The sequence below is a fragment of the Euphorbia lathyris genome, chromosome 1, assembly GCF_963576675.1.
Source record: "Euphorbia lathyris chromosome 1, ddEupLath1.1, whole genome shotgun sequence".
In the NCBI taxonomy this organism is placed as follows: domain Eukaryota; kingdom Viridiplantae; phylum Streptophyta; class Magnoliopsida; order Malpighiales; family Euphorbiaceae; genus Euphorbia; species Euphorbia lathyris.
In genome coordinates, this window is record NC_088910.1 from 49,164,501 (window position 1) to 49,184,637 (window position 20,137).

The 20,137-nt window shown below is 36.4% G+C and overlaps 1 protein-coding gene across 2 annotated transcripts; it reads left to right on the forward strand.

Moving 5' to 3' along the window:
* Positions 1 to 2,154: 2,154 nt before the first annotated feature.
* Positions 2,155 to 14,184, forward strand: LOC136231970 (ABC transporter A family member 8-like). 2 transcript variants are annotated; one of them, XM_066021014.1, is made up of 18 exons: positions 2,155 to 2,515; positions 2,756 to 3,137; positions 3,283 to 3,362; positions 3,506 to 3,641; positions 4,363 to 4,476; positions 4,555 to 4,649; positions 9,046 to 9,213; positions 9,849 to 10,011; positions 10,101 to 10,226; positions 10,324 to 10,404; positions 10,624 to 10,967; positions 11,741 to 11,941; positions 12,537 to 12,646; positions 12,755 to 12,839; positions 12,940 to 13,068; positions 13,174 to 13,279; positions 13,361 to 13,449; positions 13,523 to 14,166. In XM_066021014.1, the coding sequence occupies exons 1-18, from the start codon at positions 2,438 to 2,440 to the stop codon at positions 13,799 to 13,801; spliced, it is 2,766 nt and encodes a 921-aa protein (XP_065877086.1). In that variant the 5' UTR covers positions 2,155 to 2,437; the 3' UTR covers positions 13,802 to 14,166. The 2 variants fall into 2 exon arrangements, with proteins under 2 accessions (XP_065877086.1, XP_065877080.1); XM_066021008.1 differs by having other exon boundaries at positions 4,363 to 4,649; positions 13,523 to 14,184.
* The last annotated feature ends 5,953 nt before the right edge of the window (positions 14,185 to 20,137 follow it).

Genomic DNA, 20,137 nt, shown 5'->3' on the forward strand with positions numbered 1-20,137 from the left:
ATACATGCTACAACTAGTACAAGATCCACAAAGAGAATAAAAAAGACTACAAAGAGCAATAAAAACCATAAAAGGAACAAACACAATAAAGATAGAAATCATATCCTTATCAATGTAATCCATTCTTCATCATTTAGGTTCTTCCAGATATTTGGATCTGAGTCATTTTTTTTTTGCAAACGTGCAGATCTATAGATCTACGAATAAATGAACATTTTTCGCTCTTGCTAAGATAAAAAATAAATAAATGAAAGAAGTATAGCTAACAAGTGTAGATCTGACGGAAGTAGAAGTTCGATAAGGCATATAGACTTCAAACCAACGAAAAAAGTAAATCTGAAACTAAAAACTAAATCTAAAACATAAACATGAAGAGGAAGAAGGAAGACAAACTTTCTTATTCATCCTCTAAGTAAACCTGATTAGAAAGCTAGAACGGAAAAAAAAGATGAGAATGGAGCAGTAGGGCAAAGGCAACAGTGGCAGGGAGTTGGGAAGGAGAGCTTAATGAGAAGAAAATGTGGAGAGAAGGATGAGCCTCTCTTTACTTTTCTATAAAAGATAAAGTCTTTGTATTTTAGAATACTGCTTTTCCTAGGGATGTAAATGGGGTGGGGATTCCCCGTCCCCATTAGTGACCCATCCGGACGGGGTCGGAGAGTCCCCCCGATAAGGATCACCATGGGATGGGGATGTAGATAGTTTTGTCCCCATGGTGGGGATGGGGAAAGGTATTCCCGTTCCGTTAATCCCCGACTATTCCCCGTGATAATTGGTTTTTTAGATAATTTAAGTACACTTATTAGGTGATCGATTGTTTTCAATTTTCAATTTGTTGTGGTTTGAAAAATTTGAGAATGATTGTTGATACTTGACATTAATTATTAGCTACATACTATTTTTTTTTTCTTGAAACATAAACGGTGATTCCCCGCATAGAATGAGAAATGGAGAAAAAGTTTTTGAAACATTTGTAAACGGGGATTGAGGATCGCCACGGATAGGAATGAGTATCTTCGACTAATTCACGGGGATGGGAATGGGGAATCCCTAGTCTGGGAGCGGGGATGAAAAATACATTTTCCGCCCCGTTTATGTCCCTAAATTTTCCCTTCTTTCATTGGAGTGCATCTAGTTTCTTTGTGTTCAATTAATAAAAGATAAATTCTAAATTTGCCTGTACGAATTTATTTCTAATGTAATAAATATTATAATTTTATCTCTAATATATCCAAGTAAGATCAATTTTATTTATATTTAATAAAAAATTTAATTAAACTAATTTAATGTTATTTTATTAATGATTTCATTGTCTCATCAAACTTTCAAAATATCTTCTATTTTTTTTATTATGTACTAGCATACTTATAAATAATCTGTGAAAATATTAAAAACTAAGTTTTACATATGAAAATTTATCAAAAACATAAAAATTTATCACAAAAAAATACCAATAAAAAATACCTAAAATGTTTACTATGTTATTTTATTTATTTTGATAGTTTCTCTGATTACTCGGTTGAAGCTCATCATATACTATTTAAATGATTTTTTTTTTCTAATTAAAGCTTTCTACGTACATTAGGAGTTGAACTCGAAATCTAATTTAATCGACTTAACTTTAATTACTAAATATTTATTATATTATTAATATAATAATAAATAATATGTTAAAATGTATAAAATACTTCAATTTATAGGTGCCTTATATGGTTACTTTGTTTTTGGCAAAGAACCATTACTTGGTGTGTTTTCACCATTGGATGATGGATTAGAAAATTAATCCAATGGTGAAAAACACACAAAGTAAAACTTACTTTGTTAAAAACAAAATAAGCATAGTCTTTACCCAATTTTTATAAATAAATTTATTTAGATGTTCCCATATGAGAATTAAATAAGGATCAAACCATCTGCTCAAATTTTCTATTAGGAAGAGAATAAAATAAATAAGGATCAAACCATCTGCTCAAATTTTCTTTTAGGGAGGGAGAGAGTAAAATTGTACTAACATTTACTATGCGAGGGTGCATTTTCTCAACAATAATACAGACAAATTTGGACATTTTCTATAATTCGTCTATCCAAATTGCCAAAATTGGTAATTACTGAATATGGGGGTTTATCTTTAGAATAATTAAGGGTTTAAGGGTTGCATAGGCCATTTGCAGACATTCACTTCACAGTCCATACATACCGGCTGAATCGGAAGATGCATGAAGCCATTTTTACGGAAGTTTTGGGAATTCAAATTTGTTGCAGTTTCAAGCATATCTATTAGATCTTTTAATATCCACAATATCCACCCCCATAATGCCAATATTTAGCAGAGAGAGACCTTCCATTTTGTTGCTCTCAATTTCTATCCCTTCCCTCCTTCCGTCCAACGCGGCCTTTGCACCGGTCACTAAACAACCTCACTTAAGCCAGCATTTCAATGGCGGATGATACCCATAATGCTGCAAGTTTTTGGACTCAGGCTGATGCATTGCTTAGGAAGAACTTAACTTATCAGGTCTTGTCCTTCTCCCTGTAATCGCACATCATTGTTAGATTATGATTACTCTTTTTGGAAACGGCTACCGTGTGATCAATGAAATTTGACAGTGGTAGAAAACTAGAAAAAACGTTACAATTCAAATTTCTGCTTTCTCTTCTTCTGTTTCACATAAAAAAATAGAGAATGATTATTGTACTGGTTTTTGATATACTGCTTTGATAATAATTGTATTTTGATTTTCTTTTCTCTTGACAGAAACGAAATGCTAGGGCGAATTGCTGCCTAATTTTCTTTCCTGTCTTCCTGTGTCTCCTGTTATTTATTGCTCAAACATTGGTTTCTCAGTTTACTAGTGATGATAACAATGTCAAGTGTGATTGTCACTGTGACTATTCAAAAACTCGTGAAAGATGTGAGAAACTCTGCGGTCGAGAGTATTCAAATTTGGAAATCAGGAGTTCTTGTCCGCTTCCTAGTCCGCCACACTGGCCTCCGATGTTACATATTCTACCTTCTTATGCTCGTGGTGTGAAATTCAATGCTATTCCATTCACAGACTTGGCAAACGACGGGCTTAATGACTCCTATCCTGTAACCATACTTCTTTTCACTGGGAAAAATCAGTCGCTAGGAGAAAGTATATCTCTTTCAACTGATTGTGTAGTTCAATTTTTCTTGTTTTGCTTAATTTAATGGTTCTATATTGGAAATGAGTGATTTATTTTACTTTATTTCATTTTATATTTTAGTTTGCCCTTAACTTGTAATTCGTTTCCCAATAGTTGTGGCTAGAAGCATGTTTACAAGTTCTTTTGCTCTTAATTCTTCCGACCTTTTGGATAGTTTAGCTGACATTGCTCTTGTAAGTTCTTTTTCTTTCTTTCTTTCTTTGCCCAACTTTTATGCTGCATCTCATTTGCACTCTTAATTCGTATAATTTAATTGTCCAGTATTTTCAACATGTAACTTGCTTATAGCAAATGTTGACTTTTCAAAATGTTGCAGGGTTCAGATACATTTTTGATAGGTGGATTTCCTGAGGAGGCCTTAATTGGGGAGGCTCCCCTTTACTATATTCAACATGACTGCTCATCAAACTCAAATTTGGCTATTGCCATTCCTCAGTTTGATATCCATTCAGGTATAATTTTATGGCGATATTCAATAAATACTGAATTGCTCGTGTCAAAAAATCTATGGTGCACAAGTTAATATTGTTGACTGTGAACATGCGGATAGGTTTATCTCAATATCAACCTGTAGAATGCAATTGAATTTGAGAATATATATTAAATCAAGTTTTTTGAAGAACACATAAAGAGACCTTTGAATTTTAGCATATATCGTTCTTAGTTGTTAAATGATAGGCTTTTTCTCAAGTCCATACAAAAACTGTTGCAGGATTTCATTTGCCGAAGAAAATGAAAGAAAAAAAACACTCATGAGTGTTTGAAATATAGAAGTGGCATGTTTTCTAATTTATATAATATAAGGATCAATTAACAGTCTCAGTTCTGATGACTTAATGATAAAACATGGCAACCCATTACATATTTATATTATAGTCAGACAAGACTATCTTGAAGTTTTAAGAGGATAATTTTGATACTGGTTTGCAGTCAAATAGAGATATATAAAAACTCAACAGAATTGTACAATTCTATAATCTATACCTTTTTGTTCTTATCCTCACCTGCCTACTTTTCCAAATATGACTTTTACGTGTTACTCAGGCACACCTACAGAATCTGCAGAATGAATGATACTTGATTTCTCTCTCTCATTTCTTTTAATTGTGTAAGGTATTTTTGATTATGACATTCTGACTTTTTTGTTTTATAACCTCTTACCGGAAAATATAGAGGCAACGTGTATTCAAGGCCTAAATTTGTGGCGCAATAGTTCTTCTGAGATAAATGATGAGTTGTATAAAGGATATCAAAATGAACATGGAGAGACAATTCAGATACTTACAGGTTTCTTGTTAAATTTGTTTTGTCCAACTTTATTGTATGCTTTATGCTTAAGGACCGCCTATTGTTCATTTTCTGCAGCCTATGATTTCTTAAACTCTAATGGGAATACTTTCAATGTGAGTGTTTGGTACTATCCAGCCTTTACGCTGCGTGTTCCACGCTTGGTGAATCTGGCAAGTCTCTGTTCATGATGAGCCTGTTATTGTCACTTATCTAGTTATGATTTCTATCAATTATTTTTTTGACTATGGGTGAATTATTGTATTAGATTACTTCATTTCTTATTTGGAGAAAGGTGATTTCATATATCTACATGTGCAGTTGTATGTGTATAAATAAAATTCTCGTATAATGGACAAAATAAAACAGTTAATTTACATCTTTTGATTTCTGATTAGTTTTGCATTCTAGAGATATTATTTGCTGTGGAAAATTAGAATGCTCGTTTTTTTTTTTTTTTCTCTGTGAGGGTCACTTGGTGGCCTTTACAGCCGGTCCCAAGCCCGGACAAAGGAGGAGGGTTGCGGTAGGTTTGTGGCGGCCAGCGTAAAACTTAGCCACATCTTATGACATGAACCATAATATAAATATCGTTGGGGCGTTCCCTACTCAGCGACGCGCTGCACTTCCTAGACCCGGGTGTAGTGATAAATGTGCAAGGGTTGCTAGGTCGTCGCCCCGAAGCGGCGCGCCACCCCAGGACCCGGGGGTGGTGTCAAATATGCAAGGGTTGCGGGTAAATAAGCTAGTCCACGGTAATGGTAAGGGTAGGGGTAAGGGTAGTAGGTTACGCTTTGGGACATGGAACATAGGTTCTTTGACAGGAAGATTAGCTGAAATTGTAGATGTTATGAAGAGGAGGAGAATAAATATACTGTGCCTACAAGAAACCAAGTGGGTTGGAGCCAAGGCTAGAGAGATAGCTCCTTGGGGTTATAAGCTTTGGTACTCAGGAAAGGATAAGGGTAGAAATGGAGTAGGTGTTCTTATTGATAGGGAGTATATTGATGATGTAGTAGCGGTGTCTAGGAAGAGCGATAGAATTATGAGTGTTAAGCTAGTGATAGGGGATGAGGTTGTGAATGTCATTAATGCATATGCGCCACAAATAGGATTAGATGTGTCTATAAGACAAGCTTTTTGGGATGACTTAGAGGAAGTGGTGCAACAGGTTCCTAGGGATGAAAAAATGGTACTGGGGTGATCTCAATGGACACGTGGGTTCTAGGCGAGATGGGTTTGAGAGTGTTCATGGAGGGTATGGTTTTGGAGATAAGAATGAAGCAGGAAATGATATTTTGGAATTCGCATCAGCCTATGACTTGAGTATCATGAACACATGGTTTATGAAGAGAACATCCCACTTAGTGACTTATCGGAGTGGCGGTAATGCGAGCCAAATTGACTTCTTCTTAGTAAGGAGTGCTTGGAGAAAGAGTTATATTGATTGTAAGGTGATCCCTGGTGAGAGTACGACAACCCAACATAGAGTAGTGGTGCTAGATTTTCGAAGTAGGAAATGTATAAGAAAACAAACACCACAAGTAGAGACTAAGATTAAGTGGTGGAAATTGCAAGGGGAGAATCAACAAAAATTTGTGGATGAGATGACCAAAAAAGATATTTGGACTTGCAATATGGATTTAGATATAGATTCGATATGGAATAAGATGGAGCATAGTATAAGGGAAGTAGCGAAGGAAGTTCTAGGGGAATCTAAAGGTAGCATGCCATCGGGTAAGGACACATCTTGGTGGACAGAAGAAGTACGACAAGCAGTAAAGAGTTAGAGAGAATCCTATAAACTATTGGGGAAATGTAGGAGTGACGAGAACTACGAAAAATACAAAGAGGCTAAAAGGGAAGTAAAGAAGGTCATACGAGATGCTAGAGCAAAGGTGAATCGGGATCTGTATACAAGATTGGATACGAAAGAAGGGGAAAGAGACATATATAGAATTGCTCGGATGAGAGATAGGAAGACGCGAGATCTCGGAAAAGTTAAATGTGTGAAGGATGTGGACTAGAAAGTCCTAGTTGGAGATAAAGATATCAAGGAACGATGGAGGTCCTATTTTGATGACTTATTTAATGGAGATCGCCAACAAGATGTTGGAGATATAAGTATCCATCACGATATGATAAATCATGAATGCCTGCGGAGAATTCAAAAGGGTGAAGTCAAAATGGCATTAAGTAGGATGAAGTTGAAGAAAGCAGTAGGACCTGATGGCATCCCTATTGAGATTTGGAGATGTTTGGGAGAAAGAGGAATCGAATGGTTAACGACGTTCTTCAACAAAATTTGGAGAAACAATAAGATGCCATCAGAATGGAGGAAAAGTATCTTAATCCCTTTGTATAAGAACAAAGGCCATGTCCAAGATTGTGCCAACTATCGAGGAATCAAATTAATGAGTCACACTATGAAACTTTGGGAGCGAGTGATCGAACAAAGGCTAAGGAGGACGGTGAAGGTCTCGGAAAACCAGTTTGGCTTTATGCCGGGAAGATCAACTATGGAAGCCATCCATCTAATGAGACAATTAATGGAGCACTATCGAAATAAGAAGAAAGACTTGCATATGGTTTTCATTGACTTGGAGAAAGCATATGATAAGGTACCAAGGGAAGTACTTTGGTGGGCCCTGATAAGGAAAGGCATTTCGCGGAAATATATTGACATCATAAAGGACATGTATGAGGGAGTATGCACGAGTGTACGTACTAGTATTGGGAAGACTGAAGAGTTTCCTATTACGATTGGAGTGCATCAAGGTTCCGCACTAAGCCCATTTCTTTTTGCCATCGTTATGGATGAACTAACAAGTTCACTTCAAGATGGTATACCATGGTGCATGCTATTTGCAGATGATATTGTGTTGGTTGATGAGACGAAAGAAGGAGTGGAGAGGAAGTTGGAACTATGGAGACAAACTCTAGAATCTAGAGGCTTTAAGTTGAGTCGAAGTAAGACACAGAATATTTGGAGTGTAAGTTTAGCGGCCATAGGAGTAGGGAGGCAGGGACAATCACCCTAGATGGGAGAGTTGTTCAGGCCTCGGATTGCTTCCGGTATTTAGGATCTATTATCCAAACGGATGGAGAAGTAGATGGAGATGTTGCTCATAGGATTAAAGCTGGTTGGTCGAAGTGGAAGAGTGCTACGGGTTTCCTTTGTGATCCCGGCATGCCTAATAGATTGAAGGGAAAATTCTACCGGACGGCAATTAGACCAGCATTGTTATATGGTACGGAGTGTTGGGCAGTGAAACACTGCCACATCCATAAGATGTCGGTGGCGGAGATGCGTATGTTGAGATGGATGTGTGGTCATACGAGAAAGGACCGGGTGCGTAATGAAATAATTAGGACAAAAGTAGGGGTCACATCTATTGAGAATAAAATGAGAGAAAACCGACTAAGGTGGTTTGGCCATGTGAGACGTAGAGCGCTTGATGCGCCGGTTAGGAGAACCGAAGAGTGGCAAAGGGATGTAGTGGTGAGGGGTAGGGGAAGACCTAAGCAAACTTGGAGGAGGGTGATAGAGAGTGATATGAGTTTACTGGGAATGGAGGAAAATATGGTAGTGGATAGGACGGAGTGGAGGGAGCGAATTTGTGTCGCTGACACGACTTGATTTCACGGTTTTATATGATGGTTCATGTTAGCCGACCCCGAATCATTTCGGGACTAAGGCTTTGTTGTTGTTGTTGTTTCTTTACTTTCTCTTTCTATTTGTCAATCTCAAGTTATTATTTTAATTTTTAACCTTTCAATTTAATTATTTTATTTTATTTAAGAAAAAATTGGCATGTTCTTGTGTGAGAGAAAGTTGAATATAGTGTAATTTGAATTAAGTGTCAATTTGGCCCCTGAAGTTGGCAGACAGGTTCAGTTTAGTCCAAATCGAAGTTTAATTATCAACTCAGCCCTGAAGTTGGCAATATTTGACAAATTAGCCCAAATACAATCCATTTCAATACCTAAATTTTTTCCAAATTTGGGCTAATTTGTCAAATTTTGCCAACTTGAGGGTTGAGTTGATGCATGAAATTCGATTTGGACTAAACTGAACCAGTCTGCCAACGTTAGGGCCAAATTGACCCTTAATTTAGTGTAATTTGGTAATCCTAATGCTGCTCTTGAATTTCTCTTGCATTGGAAATGTTTGCTCTATTATTGCAGTCCTACGCTGTCTTCTTGACAATGTTATGCAGCAAACAAAAATGATAACTTTGTCTTTCGAACATTACATTACTTATATGCAGCTACAGCCCTAACTCAGTTATTTCTTTGCACACAGACATACATCTGCATGTATTATGCGAAATATTTGCACATTAATGTGTAATTATCCTTTCAAAGTAATGAGCTACATCTGTAAAAATCTGAAGAATTTGCATCCAATGTGTTCAATAAATTTGTTCAATTTAATTTCTTGGTTTCTATGTTTTGCATCATTAATATCAACTTTGTTAGAATCTTGTTGTTTCTACCCTCTGTGATTTACCATTTCCTTTTTCTTGATTTTGTCATTCTTACCTCACTATGATCTGATATTTGCAGGTATCCAATGCTTACATTCAGTTTTTGCATGGGTCTGGTACAAAAATTCTATTTGATTTTGTCAAGGAAATGCCTAAACTTGCCACACCTACTACCCAAATCAATCTGGATTTCTCATCTCTTCTTGGTCCACTCTTCTTTACATGGGTTATTCTACTGTTATTCCCTGTAAGCATTTGAAGCATTCTTTGTTCACATTTCTTTTGAGGCTTCAATTTGCTTATGTATATAGTTTTTTCATTCGGTCCTCTTAGTGTTCAAAGAAGCGCATATAGAGAACAGTTGAACTAGCAAGCTGTTTGTGGAAGCACTAGATAGTTTAACTTGTGGTTGAAAGTTGAAATTTAATCCTAATTCTCCTTGTAGAAATGGAAGTGAGTTCCTGATGTAAATATCTCCATATATCTTCTCACAAGTTGCTTACAAGATTCTCGGTGTTATATAAATAGATTGCGTCCTCCATTGGCTAAAGCTATGGACTGCCGATAAGCGAAATTGTAGATAGACAGGCTTTGATTATTTAATGATATAGTTGCGCTGGATGCTCTGTTGGTTTTGGTTTACTTATTGAAGATTGTAGAGTTCAGCTAATAATATTCAGAACTGGCTTTTTCATCAGAAGCTAAGTGGTTTGGAACTGTTCCAGCTTTTAGATTTTTTTCCTCAATGCTAGATCAGATGGAGTTTTAGCATAAGCTCCTTCAGCTTAGTTTCAATCATTGATTAATAGAAGCAGAAAACATGTCCCTAATTTTACCTTTTTTCCAGTTATTAAATGTCCTCTTTTTTACCTTATGGTGTAGGTGGTGCTAACATCATTGGTTTATGAGAAACAGCAGAAACTGAGGATCATGATGAAAATGCATGGTCTTGGTGATGGGCCCTATTTTATAATTTCTTATGCCTACTTTCTTTTAATATCTTTGATGTACGTGATAGTTTTGGTGATTTTTGGCTCGCTAGTAGGTAACAATCTCACTTTTAATACGCTTACAAGCCCTTAATTTTTTAACCCTTTTTGTTCCCTTCTTGTTTCTAATGGTTTTAAATTGCAGGATTAAAATTCTTCATGCTGAATGATTACAGCCTCCAATTTGTGTTTTACTTCATCTATATTAATCTCCAAATTGCCATGGCCTTTCTGGTTGCTGCTTTGTTTTCACATGTTAAGACTGCTTCAGGTTTAATTAAAATTGAGTTTGATTTATTTGTATTTATATTTACCTCAAAAGTATATTAATTTTCCCTCTCTTGATGGTTATAATTTCATGGTTGCAGTTGTAGCGTACGCATGTGTCTTTGGAACTGGTCTTTTGGGTGCCTATGTTTTCGAAAACTTTGTTGCAGACTCATCATCTAGTAAGAAGATGAATTTTTGAAAGTGATGCATTTGCAAATTTCTTTGTGTATTTTGACAATTTGGAATTGATTCATACTAACAGATGAGGGGATTTGTTACATTGAACTTAAAACACTAATAGTACCTCTGCTACATGTTATGTACTCTTCCTCACAATTATTTCTGTAGGTTCTGCTACATTTTGCATCCATTATTTGATTTGTATTCCATTATTTCAGGAAGCTTGGTTATTGCATTGGAGTTATACCCGGGTTTCTCTCTATATCGTGGGTTATATGAACTTTCAAAGTATACATTAGCCGATACTAGGATGGGGTGGGGAAATTTAGAAGATAAAGAAAATGGGATACAAAAAGTCTTATACATAATGCTTGCTGAGTGGTTAGTGTTAGGTTTTGTTGCATATTATATGGACAAGGTTTCATCATCTGGAAGTGGAAAACATCCTTTATTTTTCTTGCATAACTTTGGAAAGAAGCGTCTATCATCTTTCCAGAAGCCTAATTTGCAAAGAGAGGGATCTACAGTCGTTGATATAGATAAACCAGATGTCTGTCTAGAGGTAAGATTTCCTCATCTAATGTTTATTAATGGTTCTGATTTACTGGTGGAGCACTCCGTCTAAGATCACTTCCTGCTCTACTAATCTGTGCATACAGTGAATAATAAGGTGGAGGTTGAGACAGAAAACTTGATTTTTGCTTTTCTTGAGAAAATTTGAGTTTAAACCCAACAACAATCAAATGTCATAAAGAGCTGGAACATATTTAAATAACTGGAACTCCTAAATGCAGAGATGGGGCATAATTAGGACGCCAATTTGCTCAAATGTTTCTCTTGAGTGACAACAGTTAATAGGTACCACAATCTTCTTGTGGTAGAGAAATCCAATATGCAATTGCAAGGGCATTATTGTTGTTGACATCAAATAAAATCTCTCCAACAAAGCAAAGGGCAATAGAGGGCTGATAATCTTGGAAAAAACAAGCCAGAACCCCAAAGCTTAGATGCACAATACACCTGATTCACTCTTTGAACGCTGTGTCAAAGAAGTTCATTATAGAGCCCAGCAAATTCCAATAAAAATTAGTTCGGCAGTTATGTGCTTATGTTTCAGTTCTTTTTATATTTTTCTGCTGCTGAAGCAGGATGATGCTTATCTGCTTCCAGTTTTGAAATGTCCGATGAAGACTGGATACTGTATTGTTGAACCAAATGTTTTTGGGTTGCAGTCTATTTATACTCTAATTATTTCAGACCTGTAGCACCAGTGTTAATTTCTCAAACAGCGAGGCCGGTCTCATTTATCATTATTCTTTTTTTCCTTTCATTCAGAGGAATAAGGTTGAGCAGTTACTTCTGGAGCCAAATGCAGCTTATACAATTATTTGTGACAACCTCAGAAAGATGTATCCAGGAGATGATGGAAACCCACCGAAAATGGCAGTGCAGGGATTATCTCTTGCATTGTCTAAAGGGGAATGTTTGGGTATGCTTGGTCCTAATGGTGCTGGGAAGACCTCTTTCATTAGCATGGTAAGTTAAACCTTGTCCTTCCATTTTCTACTATGAACATCTGTGAGATATTTCTTTAGGGATAAGGGACTATTAGGGTTCATTCAGAACCTTAAAAAGTCTATAGATTAGAATGTAATGCATAATTGCATATGGGTTGAACCCACAACTCCCATCTACTTTATTTGTAGATGGTAGAGCTCAATAGGAAAACTGAAGATGCATTTTGCTTCCAAAAGTTGCAACTTTCTTGTTCTACCTTGTGATTAAACTAAAGCATGAGTAGATATGTTAGCTATACAACTCATCTCTGCTCAAAATATTTTGATCATTTTGATCATCTCTTATGTTCTGAGCAGAGATGTTAGCTATAGAAGTGATCTCTGCTGAAATTATTTTAATCCAGGACATCCTTGCTTATCTTTATTTTTCCATTTAAGTGGCCTTTTTAAATTGAAGTCATTCTTAAATGCTTGCTATCCTTTTTTAAATTATAGTTGCTTCTCTGTAACATTCTTGAACAAATTTGTCTAACTTCAGAATCTGCTTGTCAAAATGAAAATCAAATCAGTATTTATGCTTCTGTTATATTTGAGACCCAATTTTTCTGGACTAGATGATTGGACTGACGAAGCCAACCTTGGGGACTGCATACATTCAAGGTTTGGACATACGAACACAAATGGATTGGATTTATAACAGCATGGGTGTTTGTCCGCAACATGAGTAAGAAAGAATTCTCATTCATGTCTCTCTAGAATACTTTATTCATCCTCGATTTGAAAGGAAACTTTTCAAGTAATTCTACATTTCGGTTTCTACTGTTGAATTCAGCCTGCTTTGGGAAAGTCTAACAGGAAGGGAGCACTTACTGTTCTACGGAAGACTAAAGAACCTAAAAGGTTCTGCCTTAAAACAAGTTAGTTGCTGTTATCCCTAATAAGAATCGTCTATTCTTCTTGTTCTGTAGTATTTGCTTTTACAGTACTTTTTTTTTTTTCCCACCGTACTTGCTGCAGGCAGTGGAAAAATCTCTCAAGGGTGTCAACCTATTTAATGGTGGGGTTGCTGATAAGCAAGCTGGGAAATACAGTGGAGGTATGAAGAGGAGGCTTAGTGTTGCCATATCACTCATTGGAGATCCTAAGGTACAGGACAAATATTAAACACAAATTGGTACATTAAACAATTGGATAGTTGAAAAATAATTATGAGTTCCGTTCATGTTATACCAATACATTTCTTGCAAAAAGGTTGTTTATATGGATGAACCGACCAGTGGGTTGGATCCAGCTTCTAGAAGGCAATTATGGAGTGTTGTGAGACAGGCGAAGCAAGACCGAACAATTATTCTCACCAGTAATCTCTCTATCGCTGCCCTCCATTTTCTATTCTTGATAACTTGCTTGTCATTGAGGTTGTTCTTTTTTCATTGTTTAGCACATTCAATGGAAGAGGCAGAAGCATTATGTGATCGAGTAGGAATTGTAGTGGATGGAAGCTTAAGATGCTTAGAAAGCCCAAAGGAGGTAAGTGATGCAAAAAAATGTGTGAACTTGTAAGAGTTTTGGGAAAAAGATGATCTTACTTAAGCATTGACAGCTGAAGGCAAGATATGGGGGATCTTACACCTTGACAATGACAACGTCTGTGGATGAGGAGCAACAAGTAGTGAACATGGTGCAGAAACTTTCTCCAAATGCTGAGAAGATATATAACATTTGTGGAACCCAGAAGTTTGAGATGCCGAAATGCGAGGTGAGCATTGCAGATGTATTTCTTGCAGTTGAGATGGCAAAAATTAGATTCCCAGTTTCTGCTTGGGGTCTGTCTGATACCAGTTTAGAGGATGTATTTACCAAGGTCGCTAATGGGTCTTAGCCATACAACATTCTTTATATGATTGTCAGGTTTTTATGCTTATTTCTCTAGTGGATCCTCATCTCATCCATACAACATTTAATCTATGCTACGTGTTTTTAACTTATTATTGGGATGGAATGGAGGATTTTGTCATAGGATAGAGAGACAGAAAGACTTAATGTTCAGTTCATGCATCATTTGAAAAACGAGTTTATCATTTTTTTCCGGTTAATCACTATGTATTCTACGCACAGCCCAGACTAACTACGTATTTTAAGTTACATACCTACCAAGTATTTTATGTTACATTCTTATCTTCAGGATTCAAACCCTTATTGAATGGTTAAGCTGATTCAATACCTTAACTTAACAGAAGATATGATTTGATATAATTTTTGCTTGGTTACATCTTCTTTGCTATGTCCATGAGGGTAACTTTACATTGATCTAGTTATTTCTTTTACTTGCATTTTGTTATTGTTATTGTTGTTTCCCTATAAGGCTCTTATGAGTTGGTTAGCTATATTATAGGCTACTAAGTTATTTGAAGGTTGTAACCGTTTTTGTAGAATACAACTGTTGTAACCGTTTTTGTTCTATTTAGAGGACAACAAGGCACACAAAAAGTAATGAGATCACTCTTCTCCTAAATTCTTCTCTTCTTCTCTTTCTTCCTTTCTCTCTTTCTCTTTCTCACCCTCAGAACCTTCTAATTCTGCTAAATTCTAAAAGTCAGAATCTTAGTTCTAACATTAGTATCAAAGACCTTTCGCTGGCCAGTTCCTACCTTGTATGGTAAGCAACACTGTTAAAAGAACCCGCGCAAAGAAAGCACAAGCTATCGCCATGGAAGCTTTGGAACAACAAATCAAGGCTATGGATGCTAGGATGAAGGAGCAAGCTAAAGACTATTGCCACCAACATGGAAGCTATAAAATCTCAGTTCAGTGATGTTCAATCCGCTCAATAGCCGAGGATTGAGTCCATTCTTAGATAACAAGCTAAATCTCAAAATTCCATTAAGGAAGTTATGAGATCCTTAGCAAACCTGACCTTGATGTTTCATAATGGCCCTGTTTGGTAAATAGCGTTTTGGGATAAAAAGAGCGGTTTTGACCAACTTTAGAGGTTTGACCACTGAAACCGCTAATTGGAGTGTTTGGTGGAGAGAGGTTTGGGAGAGTTTTGGAATGAAAACGCTAATTTAGAAAGAGCTTTTTCAATTAGCGTTTTGCAATATTAAAATTAATGGACTTCTTTAACCCTAATAGATAGACTCCATCTTCTCCTGCGCCAAAATTAATGCCCTTATTCGTCTTTTTGCACAAACCGCTATTATCAATCAGCTAATTTTTACTAAACAGGTCTACACAAACAGCTAATCAAATAAGCTAGTCAAATCAGCTAATGTAATCAGCTAACAGCTAACAGTTAATTCCCAAACATGGTCAATACCCAATCAAATTCGCCCCCTCTTAACTCACCTCGGCCTAATTCTCCACTCTAGAAGGATAAGGGAAGCTCTTCCTTTATTCCTCCCATCTTAAAAAGGGAATATTAGGACAACATCTCAAGTTTCCAAACTCTTAGGTTTTCATTAAGGCTCTTTATTTTAATATGATGCTACCTAATGTGCTATTTCTTCCTTTGATGGAACGCATGTAGAAGTCTTATTGAGCAAACATGAAAAATATTTCCAAATGTTTGAAGTTGCTCAAGAAAGGAAGTTGGATCTGTTGGACTTATAGGCAAACCTCCATTGTCATGCAATACCAAGATCAATTTGAAGAGCTGAAATTGAAAATGGAAAGGATTCACCCCTCTAACTTTGAAACCTTCTATGTTTCAAGTTTTATATCGAGTCTTAAGCTTTGGAAACCGTATGGTTGGCCGAAGGCAAGTCAGTTCAAATTGCATTAGAAATTCCAACTCAGCCGAAGGAGGATATTGTCTCTACTATAAAGTCAAACATCCAAGCCTTCGGTTGGAGCCCTATGGACATCACGGGAATCTCTCTTAACTTGATGGTGCATTCACTAAATATTCAAAAGGATGCTTCTCCAGTCAAGTAGAAACTCAGAAACCATGGGTTGGAGAAGCAAAAAATTATAAAAGCTGAAGTAAAAAAACTACTTAATTGCATGCATATTAAGGAAGTCGTGTACGCGCAGTTGATTGCCAATGTCGTGTTGGTCAAAAAATCCAACGGCAAATGGTGTATATGTGTGGATTTCACAGACCTGAACAAGGCTTGTCCGAAGGACTCTTATCCATTGTCGTGCATTGACATGCTGATTGATTCCACAACTGGCTTCGCCATCTATTCACTTCTAGACGTTGCAACTGGATATCATCAGATCCCGATGAATCTTGAAGATGTGCCGATACCTGCTTCAGAATAGACGAAGGCACGTATGGCTACAGAGTCATGCTATTTGGCTTGAAGAATGCAGAGGCGACTTACTAAAGGCTGGTTAACAAAATCTTCGGAGATACAATTAGGGAGAAAATAGAAGTATGCGTGGATGACATGATTGTTAAAAACAGATATGTTGAGGAGCATGCGACTAACCTAACTACGGTCTTCGCCACTTTACAGAAACATAATCTTAAACTGAACCCAGAAAAATGTACCTTTGGAGTCTTTTCGGGTAAGTTTTTAGGGTTCATGATTTCTCAACGTGGCATTGAGGCTAATCCGGACAAAGTTCAAGCCATTATTGATATGGAGCCTCCTAAAAGGATTCATGACATTAAGAAATTGAATGGGAAAATTAATGCCTTGGTGCGTTTTATCTTTTGTTCGGCTAAACGTTGCATGCCATTTTACAAAAGTTTGAAGGGAGTAAATAATTTTAACTGGACGACCCAATGCCAAATGTCCTTTGAACAGTTGAAGCAATTTCTCGCTTCTCCTCCACTCTTAAGCAGACCAGTGCCTGGTGAGACTTGTACCTTTACGTAAGTGTTGGCGAAGGCTCTATTGGCGTGGTTTTGATTCGGGATGAGGAAACATATCAATTTCCTATTTATTATGCCAGCCGTGTGTTAAGAGATGCAGAGGTTCGTTACCCGAAGCTGGAGAAGTTGGCATATGGAGTGGTTATTGCAGCTCAGAAGCTAAGACATTATTTCCAAAGCCACACCTTTGTGGTTAGGACTGACATGCCTTTTAGAAAAGTACTGCAAAGACCTGAGACTTTAGGAAGGATTGCTGAGTGGGCTTTCAAATTAACAGAATTTGACATTCAGTTTAAGCTCCGAAAAGCGCTTAAAGCTCAGGCTTTGGCTGATTTTTTGGTAGAAATTCTTGATGAAAAAGTCTCATTCCGGCAACTTCTAAAGTTTGGGAGAGTTTTGTTGATGACAGTTCAAGCAGGGAAAGGTCTGGTATTGGAGTCTTCGTTCAAGGGCCTGAATGGCATTAAGCTTCGATATGCTCCAAATTTGGAGCTCGTTGCATCTAATAACGTACCAGAGTATGAGGCATTATTACAAGGTCTACGGATCCTCAATATCATTAAACGAGATAAAGTCGTCCTCAAAAGTGATTTTCAGCTGGTCGTTTGCCAGCTTACTGAAAATTTTGAAGCATGTTCGGAGGTCCTCTAAGTGATTTTCTAGGTATTTCTGTCACTCGCACATCCGATGGCCTCTCTCTCAACGAAAATATGTAGCTGAAATTATTGAGAAAGCCGGTATGTCAGTCTGCAAACCGTGTCTCACACCCGTTGACACCAAAGCTAAGCTCAACACCTCCTATGGCAATCCGTATCATGATCCCACTTCTTATCGTCGCCTTGCTGGAGCCTTACAGTACTTAACTCTCACGAGACCGAGCATCGCTTATGCCGTGCAACAAATTTGTCTATTTATGCATGATCCGCGCACCCATCACATGAATGCACTCAAACGCATAATCTGATACCTTCAAGGAACTCTTCATCTGGGTCTTCATCTTTATCGCACATCACTCGACAAATTGGTCTCCTACACCGATGCGGATTGGGGCGGATGCCCAGACACCCAACGGTCAACTTCCGACTATTGTGTATATCTAGGTGACAATTTGCTTTCATGGTCTGCAAAACGATAACCCACACTCTCTCACTCTAGTGCTGAAGCTGAATACCTAGGTGTCACCAATGTCGTATCTGAAACATGTTGGCTCCGCAACCTCCTCCTCGAGCTTCACCACCCTCTCCCCACCGCCACCTTAGTCTATTGTGATAATGTGAGTGCCATTTACCTTTCGGAAAATCATGTTCAACATCAATGCACAAAGCATATTGAAATGGATATTCACTTTGTTCGAGAGAAAGTGGCACGTGGTCAAGTTCGGTTTCTCCATATAAATTTTCGTCACCAAACTGCGGATATTTTCACCAAAGGTCTACCAATTCAATTGTTCGAAGACTTCCTCTCTAGTCTCAACGTACATCCTCCTTCCGTTTCGACTAAAGGGGGTGTATTAGAATAAGTCAACTTTCTGTTACCATTTTATTTGTTACCATATTTTATCTGTTACCATATTCTATCCCTAAAATCTTGTGAAGATCACAATTTGATTGTATTTCAATTACCTAGTTAGGACCTTAATTATAGGGATATTTATTTGTAATTATTGTATAAATATTAGTGAAGGGAATGAACCAAGCGAGGATTCCAATCCTATCAAGCTGTAGATTGTTTATAAATAAAAGAGTTTGGTGTGGTTTGAACCCATGACCTCTCATCTTAAAACAAGACTTTTACCAAACTTAACCACTTTAAGCTATTAAAAAAAATTCTACACAGGTTAAATATAAAGCAATATTAGATGGGCTACACGAGATAAAACTAACGATACTCAAGGGCAGAGCCGGTGGTCGGGGGGCTTCGGCCCCCCGGGCTCTGGGTTGGCTCCGCCCCTTCTTGTCTAAAAAAGCTGACTGTATCTTCTGTATTTAAAGTGATCAATTAACTCTCTGAAAGGTACCTATTATCTTTCTAATTTTTTTTAAAATAATCTATTAGCTCCCTGAATTTTTAGATTTCAACATTTTCAAAAAAATTTCTTATTCCGCAACGTGAATTTTAAAGGAAATCATTTTAAATAAATTTAACTACAAATTGAATATTTTTTTAAAATTGGGGACAATTGATTTTTTTTTTTTTTATTATTATTTTTTTTAATACTGAAGTTAAAAGATGCATTAAGCCCTATTATGGTGTTGCTAGGTGGACACTCATTTAAATATAGATGGGATTCTTGCGAGGCAAATCTGCCAAATAGTATTTTAAGTTAAACTATACCTTCAAACATATGTCATTGTACTAAATACCATTAAACTATGATATTCTAGTTTCAACCCTTTATAAAAATACAAATTTTATTTCAGGCTACAATACAATTTCCAACAGATTTCATATCTGCAAAATCATAATTAGATCGAGAAAATAAGATACTGTCAAATTAAGCATGTGGCCATTTCACTTTTTTCTTTCCGCTCTTGTCGCCCAAATAACAATTTCCTTTAATCATAAAAAAAAAACAATTTCCTTTAACTTAATCCGAAAAATCATAAGTAATAGATTTATCTATTTTAATTGTATTGTAATTAACAAGAAAATGAATATTATGTGAATATTAGTCATTTAAAAGTGATATTGGCCGTATTTAGCAAATAGTTGTTAGTTAATAGCTGATTATTTTTTTCGTTAACTGATTTGACTAGCTGATTGTGTAAACTTGTCTAGTAAAACTTAGTTGATTGTTAATAGCTGTTTGTGTAAAATGACAAATAAGGACATCGTAAAGTTTTTATTTGGAGTTAGAGGGTAGTAAATAGAAGTAAAAATTCCATAAAAAAAGATGGAACAATAAGCTAATTGAAAAAACTCCTAAAATGAGCTTTTTGGACCTAATAACCTCTTTTAAACCTCTCTCCACCAAACGCCACTATTAGAGATTTGACTAGTCAAAACCTCTAATTTTGCATCAAAAAACTCTTTATCAAACAGAGCCATTATAGAATGATATTTTTCATTTTTCAGAATTGCTTTTTGCCTTTCAATACCAAACAAGAGATAAAAACTGTTTGATAAATTTCGAAAAAGCTGTTTAAAAAAAAAAAAAAAAAAAACAACTAACATCTACTGCTAAAACAAATGAGTTCTAAAAGTGATATAATTAATTTCTAAATATTATGTCACATAGTAAAAAGAGATTCGCAAAAAATTAAAATACTAAATTGAGAGAGGTATCCAAAATTTAGAGAATTGATCAACCTACTAGTTTAAAGATCCCTTGACTTATGTATTAAGCTATTTCCTTTATTTGTTTAATTTTTGGCACTTTCTTGATGTCTTCTA